Source organism: Diadema setosum, chromosome 2, assembly GCF_964275005.1.
Source record: "Diadema setosum chromosome 2, eeDiaSeto1, whole genome shotgun sequence".
Taxonomy (NCBI): Eukaryota; Metazoa; Echinodermata; class Echinoidea; order Diadematoida; family Diadematidae; genus Diadema; species Diadema setosum.
Genome location: NC_092686.1, coordinates 30,815,387 through 30,825,217, shown reverse-complemented (window position 1 = coordinate 30,825,217; position 9,831 = coordinate 30,815,387). Strand labels below are relative to the sequence as shown.

The 9,831-nt window shown below is 38.2% G+C and overlaps 1 protein-coding gene across 1 annotated transcript in view; it reads right to left on the bottom strand.

Annotated features, from left to right (window-relative positions):
- LOC140244028 (uncharacterized) overlaps positions 1 to 9,831 on the bottom strand; it is a 130,855-nt gene that overhangs the window by 43,247 nt on the left and 77,777 nt on the right. Inside the window, exons 6-9 of the mRNA XM_072323683.1 lie at positions 5,361 to 5,411; positions 3,836 to 4,005; positions 2,799 to 2,912; positions 1,103 to 1,175 (exon numbers count right to left, since the gene is read on the bottom strand). Coding sequence (XP_072179784.1) covers positions 1,103 to 1,175; positions 2,799 to 2,912; positions 3,836 to 4,005; positions 5,361 to 5,411 — 408 coding nt within the window. The remainder of the gene's footprint in view (positions 1 to 1,102; positions 1,176 to 2,798; positions 2,913 to 3,835; positions 4,006 to 5,360; positions 5,412 to 9,831) is intronic.

Here is a 9,831-nt window from a genome sequence, read left to right as displayed (position 1 = left end):
GATAAAGTCAAAGGCATTTTTTAGCAGAGGAAACCGAAAATCATAAATTATGAATATTGACATTACTACAATAAAAGATATCTCAACTATCTTCTGCCCAATTTCAAAGTTTAAGAATCCTACAGATTTGATTTTTTGTTTTGTTTTTCATGAAATGTATTAAGCTTCTGTTTTGATTTGTATTAAAAAACCAAAATCTTTTATATGCTTGACTTTTATATGCTTATCAAAATTTCAAAGGCATTTTTTTTCTTCCTATAGAGTTTATCTTTGGGCCATTGAAATCTTTCAATCTGTAATTTTGGTGGTCCGAAAAAGAAATGTAGTGATCTGAAATAACAGAAATAAAACAATCAATTTTGAATCTTAAGTGCCCAATCAGGCCACCAAAAGATAGCTTTTTTTGAAATTTGATGGCCAGGGTCCAATCACTTGCCCCCCCCCCCCACTTTTTTTTTACCCGGAAGTGGCACCAGAAAATACAAACAAACAAACAAACAAATGTAGTTAAGCTTTTTTGTAAGTGTTGTCCTAGAGGGCTTAATTAGAAGTGCAGTAAGGCCTTTTTTTCCTTTCTCTTTTTTTTTTGTGCTTGTTAGCTGATGAAACTCAGAATTGGCACCAGACATATAAACTGGGCCCCCCCCCCCCCCCCCAATTTTCAAAATGGCTGTGTTATGGAATGATGGAGTGGAGTGCAGAATCTCTGCCTCCGCTCAAAAAAAAAAAAAAAAAAATGATACACCAAACTGTTCCACTCTTCAGGTAAATACATGTAGTTTAACCATCATTTACTTGACTGTGTTTTGAGTAGTTACCAACTTCAAGAACAGCTGGTAGTTGAGGTTCAGATACTACTAGTATTTTTTGTAAGTGCTGTTTTTGTTTTGTTTTGTTTTTTGATGGTCCTTTACATTGTACAAGCCATGCTACCCAATGGTCTTCTTGGTTTGGTTTTTTTTTTTGTTTTGTTTTTTTATGTACTTAACCTTATGATTGTTATGTACAATATCTGTACTTGAGAGAAAGGAAGGCAAATCAAGTTTGAAAGTTTACATTTTTCAAGCCATCATTCCTTGATCTACCTGTCTCGCAAACTTACCCAGAATCACAATGGTATCGCTTGCGACAGCTCCGGTAAGACAGTCCACGTTGCTGTCGCAGCGGGGAAGAATCTACCCAAAGTAAGAGACATACAGACATACATATTTCAAAGTACCTGTTCATACATGCTATATGTAAGGACAGTGAGAGACAGTGAGATTCGCCGGAGAAATGCCACCAAAATTAGGAAAGAAGAACTGCATTCACAAGAATGCAACATTAAAAGTGTTGAGGTGTGAATTTTCTTCAACTTGTCTTCTTCTACAAAAGAAATTTGTACGATCGCAAGTGCTGGACAATAACTTAGTAACCCATTAACCCTAATCAGGCTGGGCTTTTTTGGCTATGCTATATCTGGGGGGGGGGGGGGGGGGGGGGGGGGGCGGATTCCGCCCCCCCTTCAGATCTCGCCTATGGAATGCGTGATCGCGCCGAAAATCGGCACACGCGACGCCCGCGACGTATACTATCGAAATGTATGGTTGCTTTCTCCGAAAAAATTTTCTTATATTTTATATTAATTAATTATTGTAATTTATGCATAAAATCAGTTTTGGGCTCTAAATCACTTATTAATGCTCTAATTAAGCTAATTTCTTTTTTAAAATGTTTCTTGTATCATTCTCCTGAGACATAGGATAAAAAAAAATCTGTATCGAAATTAATTTCTTATGTATTTGATTGTTTTTTGAATTTCTTATGTATTTCCTTGTTTTTCGACCTTTTGTTTTTGTTTGTTTTTTGGCCAAAATTTGTCACAGACATTTTTCGAAGCTTTATTATGCTGAAATAAATTAATTTCGTCCATTCTAAGTCAAGATATGAATTTTTATGTGAATTAATTGAAAAAACACAATTTGCATTGGATTTGTACACAAAATCACGTTTTGGAGCAATTTTGGGGTTGACAAATTTTTTTCGAATGGTTGTCGCGTCAAAACGGTACGCGCGGGCGCAACAATTTTGGTCTCAAAAGTTGCGCGATACTTGAAAGAAAAAAGTCATGAAACATCACGGCGGGAACTTATCGCGCTGCGAAGATATTGCGCGAAACGTCGAGGGGGGCGGATTCCGCCCCCCCCCCCCCCCCCAGCCTGAGGGTTAAGGACTTAACAATTTTGCTATACAACAAGTATTTCCCATAGACACCTGCCCAAGTATACTCAGGACTCGTCCTCAATGGGTTAACAAACATGGCTGAAAAGAGGAACCATGGGACTCGAACCTGTCATCTACTGCTTTCTGGGCAGTGACACTACCACCAGGCTGTCCCTGGCTGACAGCAGTGACACACTGAACTTGGAACAAATACCCAAGCTCCGAAATTATTATGTTAAGTAGTCCAAGGCTGACAAGGTATTAATGAAGGCAAGATATTATTCAGGGGGTGAAGGTTGAGTATAAATTTTTTTATCATTTTTTTTTTTTTTGTAGAGGGAGACAAATTGAAGAAAATTCACACCTCAATCTTCACCCCTCTGCTTAATATTCTCCTGCTTTCATTATTAAAGTGTCTTTCAACAAAAAAGGGAAAGAAGTATAATATACAAAATGGTGCAAAGACACACTGTGATATATCACATCAGAGTGCCCAGAAATTAATGGGGATAGGGTTTAAGGCTTACGTGCTACATTTTTCCATAAATGACACTTTTCCAGATGTGAAGACAGGACAGCACATTATCGCCACTTACCTCAGCAAAAACTTCCTTTCCAAGGTGTTCTTTGGCTAGTTCAAATGTGACGTTTGTTGCATTCATCCGCAGCCCGTCCATGTTTATCTCGAAGACTATGAATTCTGGTTCACCCTGAATACACACATAATTTAATCAGGAAAAAAAAATAATGATAACAACCCAGGGCACGACAGACATTTACAAGCACATTCATGAAGAATAATGATATGCATGACTGCATAAAATTCCATGCCTTTTATTTTCATTTTCATCACAAAAAAAAAACCTTGTTTTTTTTTTCCAAACAATTAAAGGTTAACTTGGACTGAAAATCCCTAGAAAAGATATATATTATACATCGTCACACAAGTCATCAAAGAATTTTGAAAAGCCTCATTGTTGCTTGGGATGTAACTGATCATTCAATTGGCAATGTTTCCTGTTTTTTTCCCCAACTGGAAAATTTGTTGTTTTCTTTTCCTGATTAAGAATTAAAACTTTCAACCAGTTTCACCAAGTCTTTCACCAATATAGGATACATAATTTAAATCAATATTGCCAGTGTTATAATTGCAAGATGATCATGTCAGCAGAAAAAAAAAAAAAAAAAATTCTTCCCGTGACTCAATAGGCCAACTGTGGAACAGAGAGATGCTAGGGGTAATCTTTGATACATTCGTCATTGCTTGATATCCAATGCCCAAAAATACATTAATAAATAAACAAATTAATAGATAAATACATACATACATACATACATACATAATAAACTAACTAACTCAATGAATAAATAAACAAATAAATAAACATAATTAATTAATTTAGGCATTTGTTCATTAATATTAATCAAAGTCAAATCCAAAGCATAGAGAAATGTACATATTCATAATCATAATTTCCTCCGAACCATGTTCATAATAATGGGAGTGCACTGTACAAAATGCTATTAAAACAAAGATTAACTAATTTAAAATGCTCGTTCATAAAACTGCCTTAAAATCATTAGAGACTTCTGGCTTTATCAAACTTCTAGGCTGAAACAAGCCCGGACTCACCACCTCGGCTGATTCTACGGAGAGTGGACGTGCGCTTCCCCCATTCTCATACAGGGAGACCACGTAGCAGGTGAATCGGTAGCTAAACGGAGCTATATTGAAGGTCACTGTCATCCTTGTGTAATCTGGAAATATCTGCTGCAGAACTATATGCTGTGGTCTCCATTGTTCTATGGGGGGAGGGAGGAAATGGCAAAACTTTCAGGTTTTTTTTTTTAAACAGAATAATTAGTAAATCTGAAATAAACACGAAATAAAACCCACTGTTGTCATTCTTGAAAGCCATTGTACACAAAGTACATTTCACAAAACCAAATTAAACTTGTAAGGTTATTCGTGAAATGGTGAATTTACCATTAAATAATGCCTTCGGTGACAACTTTGTGGCAGAGGCATAAAAATCACACGACAAAATTAGAAATCAATATTACATCTCAGAGAAAAAGTTGATAATATCAAATCTTTGAGACACCACAGTGCTCTGCCATCATGGGAAGAAATTTTTGCAATTCACTAGGTGTACACAGTTAGGTATTTCAACACTATTGTTCAAAACAATAAAATGGCATGAAACTATGCCACAAGTCTTGCTGTATAGCAATTGTAGGATATATCCTGGGAAGAAAACTAAATACCAACAACAAATATCATGCAAAAATCTCTCTGATCAATGTATTGCTATCATTATGATGATGATGATGATGATGATGATGATTATCATTATCATTATTGGGTATGTGCAGCTAAGGCAAAATCAATTCAGACCTTTGGTTGTCACATTTAAATACATGTACAAGTGGAATTTTTTGTGGATTAGTTTTATTTATTTATTCATTTATCCATTTATCCATTTATCCATTTACCCATTTATCCATTTATCCATTCATCCATTTATCCATTTATCCATTTATCCATTTATCCATTTATCCATTCATCCATTTATCCATTTATCCATTTATTCATTTATTCATTTATTCATTTACTCATTTATTTCACTTGGTCATGTAGGTGAGATGAATTTCATGTGTTTTTAATTCCACAAAATTAAAACATCACATACTGCTTCATGTAACAAGCAAAACTATTCCATCAGCTTTACTTCTGTGTGTGCTTGTGGTGGTGCAAAATGCGTGCAAATTTTCACACTGCAAACATTTCTACTTTTATAGAAAATTCACTTCTTGACATGGGTAAAGAGGAAAGGCCGGGTAATAACATTCATAGAAGATAATTTTCTTAGTTTTTTACTGGCTGAACATAAGACCATAAAAATGTGATATATCTTTTCATAGCTTCTTCAGAATCGTGTCTTTCCGTACCTTCCAAATGCTGAAGTTCATGAAAGATGTGCATTATGTTATGCTCTTTTTTTTTTTTTTAACAAAGCATGCATCTTGTGTCTATATATTGGATATCATGCAAACAAACTTCTTTCTCTGTAAAACAGATTAACACAAACATGAATTATGAAATCATTATATTATCAACGTAATCAATGTCCTTTCAAATTTGGACAAACACTTGCCTTCTTTGGATTGTTGACAATATTGGTCCCATGAACGTGCTGGCGTGCATGCTGAAAGGAAGAGAGAGACAAACAAATTAAAAAGCATGCTACTAGAGAATCACTCTTCAAAATACAATTTGCAGAAACTCACTGATTACTAACTAGTACAGTTGAAGTATACAAGTGCTGTGATGGTATGACAGGAATGCTCCAAATCAATGTGTAAATTTTAATTTTCCTCAAAGTAACTGTGTCAGAAGTACTGTACTTCATGAAATGATTATTGTCTATTTTAATTGCTCAACAATTCAACTGACATTTCAATAAGTTTAAAAGTGACAATGCATCAACAAAAGCTGACTATATCATTTGCCTATTCGCACTGACATGAAATTTGGTGTACTGCATGTATTTCACATTGACAGTGTAACAGACATCTACATTATTTTGTACGTGGCATCCATGTATGGACCCTGCATTCACATCTGATTTAAGTTCTGGAGACAGACTGGAAAGATTTGTGACTATCTGTGTAAGGCTGTGTTCATACTACCCTTTTACAGGGCCATAATCAGCATTTTGAAATGTGATTAGTGCAAAACACAGTTGCGTTCTTGCTAAGTTTTATACAAAACGCAGCTGCGTCCTTACTAATTTTGATATAAACTCACTTTCAAAATGCTATTTCAAAATGCAAAAAAAGGTGCATTTACGTTCAGCGATTCTGACTAATTCCAATAATCGAAATGATATTGTATTTTAGTCATGCTATTAAAACACGTAACCAGTCGAAACATGAACTATGCACACACTCGGGCCAGAACGTCAGAAAAAGCATGCGCCTCAATTTGACCTGCCTCTGTTGAGGCCAACGAAGCAATCACAAACGCCCTTTCCAAGCTCGAAGAAAGTGAGCATAAAAGTTCTCCCATAAATGGTGTTTTGAATCAGCATTTCAAAATGCTGATTCTGCCTTCGCAAATTGAGCATAAACACACCCACAGACCGATCATTTGTTCACATCCCTCTCTCCCTCCTCAAACTGTGGTTTCACTTCCTCAAGATTGAAGTTCACCGCCTTGAACTTGCAATTCACACTCAAATGGTTTACTGGTCACCATGTGGATGGGTCACCATTACGCACTCTCAATATGAACGTACACATGATGTTGAACACGGGGGGCACTACCCCTTTCAGATCTGTCCCCAAAAGCGACAAATTTCCTGGGGACAGGAGTGACTTTCTCCTGGAGTCTTAACACACAGAAGTTAGAGAAGTATTTCATACCCATCTCCTATACCTCAGTCATTATATTATCAACTCAATCGCAGAGTAATTACATGTATTATTATAATAAACAGCTAGATACTAGCATAGAATCAGTGTATGGCATTGATGTAAACAAACTAGTGCAGGTATGGTACCGAAACACATGATTCATAAGACGTACACAAGCGTGGGATACTCCATGAGACACACATGCGCACAGCACACAATGACGTCCAGAATCATGATTGAAATCACGGTTGCATTCATGCGGTTTCTGCGATTTTGATTCTGGCAGAATCATGATTCAAAACGCCCTTTTTTCCGCGTTTCAGATCGGCGTTTTGAAACACATTTAAATGGAAAAATTGCATGAATGCAACGCAACTAAACACGTTTAGCGACTAAACGCGTTTAGAAACGCAATTCTACTTTCGCATGAACGCAGCCAGAGACCTCTCAGAGACCTCATAAAATTAGTCTCGCCGGCTTGGCTGTGACTAAAAGGAAACCTCATGGAGATGTCGCAAAGATGTCTCAGCGACCAGCTGGCGACTAGAAAGAGTCTCTGAAAAAACAAGAGACCCGCGGGTCTAGCGCTCACCTGAGTATCGCAAGTTCACCTGAGTATCGCAAGTTCACCTTTCATGCAGTCACTAATCTAAATTATTCACAGCTCTACTAAAATTTGACCAGGCATTCTCAAGTAGAAGATGAAAATGTACAATAAAAAAAAGGGCCCAAATTTTTCAAGATTCCTTAATTTGGGGAGATTGGGGGCCCCTGGGGCCCCCTGGGTGGGGCATGGTGCCCATTTTGATAAATTGAGATCCTGACCCCCTAGGGATGCTACCTGCCAAGTTTGACGAAAATCCATCATGAGGTTTTCAGGAAGAAGATGAAAATGTACAATTCAGGCCCCCATTTGGACCTCCCCCCCCCCCCCCCCCGCCCCCAAGAGGGGCACCCCTGGATCTGCTATGAACAAACTTGAAACTACAGTCATTAATGTACTCACTCATAGTATTATCTTAGTTCTATAACTTCTGATTCTAGAGAAGATTTTTAAAGATTTCTTCATTTTGGGGGGTTTGGGGCCCCCTGGGGGCCTCCTGGGTGGGGCATGGTGCCCATTTTACCAAATTAAGATCCCAACCCCCTAGGGATGCTACCTGCCAAGTTTGGTGAAAATGGGTCATGGGGTTCTCAAGAAGAAGGTGAAAATGTACAATTTAGGCCCCATTAGGACCGCTCCCCACCCCCCCTCCCCTGGGTCCCAAGGGGGGGCACCCCTGATTCTGCCAAGAACAAACTTGAAACTACAGTCATCAATGTACTAACTCATAGTATTAACTTAGCTCTATCACTTCTGGTTCTAAAGAAGAAGATTTTTACATATTCCTTAATTTTGGGGGGTTTGGGCCCCCCTGGGGGCCCCCTGGGTGGGGCATGGTGCCCATTTTAACAAATTGAGTTCCTAACCCCCTAGGGATGCTACCTGCCAAGTTTGATGGAAATCAGTCTTGGGGTTTTCAAGAAGAAGATGAAAATGTAAAAAGTTTACGCACGACGGACGACGGACGACGCACGACGCATGACGGACGCCGGACGAAGGGCGATCGCAATAGCTCACTTGAGCCTTTGGCTCAGGTGAGCTAAAAAAACCAACCCTGAATATGTTTGATTCTTTGGCAACTCCCCGGAGACTTGGCTACATTCCAGCAGATGTCGCAGAGACATCTAAGAGATGTCTCCACGACCAGGGAGACTTGGGTCCCCACAAGGTCACCAACTAGTCTCCAGCCCAAAGAGATACCCCTTTTAGCATGCCCACTAACATTCAATAACTCATACCCCCACCACCATTTCCTGAAGATGAGCAATTACTGAGTGCAGCCTCATTTGCAAGTTGAACAGGCCGTACATGAATGTGCTGATATAATGCAGTTATTTAGTCATAATTATATCTTTGAAAGTACAATGACATATCATACCCCTGCCAATTAAATGAGGGCAACTGTCATTGGAGGTCTACCACCTGTAGATTATTGCAAAGCTCCACAGAAATATGTATAAACTAAAAAAGCAAAATTGCCACAAAACATAAGAAAGATATATATCTTTCCTGTTTCATATCTAAGTGAACCAACTTGTTTCACTTCAATTCTAAAATCTGCTAGGGTGTCTTTTGGCTCAAACTCTGCTTAGAGGTCCTTACAGGAAAGACATGGTCTCACCACTCAAAAATTGCATACAATGTGTTTTCTCAACCTACAACAAAATGAGTTTCATTGCCCAAAAGAAACCAGTTCCCAAGTGTTTAAAATCATATCTTTACTCTCAAGACCCAGTGACAAGCTATCCTACGCACCTGTACATACAGCGAACTCCTGTTATAACGAATATGGTTGCTACAAAATTCTCATTTCCATGAAGTAAAAATCCAGGTCCAAAAATTATCATGCATACCTCTCTTTGTAGACTTTACTACTGTTCAGCTATAACAAAATTTTAACATAATGAAAGAAAATGGCCAGTCCCAAGGACTTTGTTTAAGTGGGAGTCCACTGCACTCGATGCATTTCAATACTTGGAATGCACTTTGATGTTGCTAAGTCAGGCAACCTCAAGCAAGCCTCAAGTTAGCTTTCTTGTTGTCAGGTGAAGCTGGTATGGCACATTTTATGGTAGAAATTTCTACCCAAACATTTTAGTATCTGTGGGTCCCATTTTATCAAAAGATATAATCGATTATAAATTTCCTTCCATACCACACAGGGTGCCATAGACTTATGATAGGCTTATATCAATTACAACTCTTCATAAAACAGGGCCCTAGTATGACATTGTGATGGGGCTCATGCTGGTCCATTTTCTTTACAAGCATGACGAGGCCTGGAGAGTTGTTTGCAAAGGGATCAATCCCGGAGACACTGAATACTGAACCAATCACAATGAGGGTTAACTAGGGCATCTTTGATGTAACTAGGGAGGTGTTAGAGAAGGAGTGGAATCTCTTCCCAATTTGTGCAAATTTAATGTGTAGGTTCATTAAGCATGACGATTGAATACTCTTTTAAAGCATTCCACTGGCTTTGATGTTCCATGCGCCAAGCCACGTTTTTAATAGAGTTTGGATATATGGAGACCAAAGAAGGGGTTCTTGATTTTAACAACTTCAAGCTGTATTTCAGAGGATATGTTGAAATCCTGTAAGGAAGT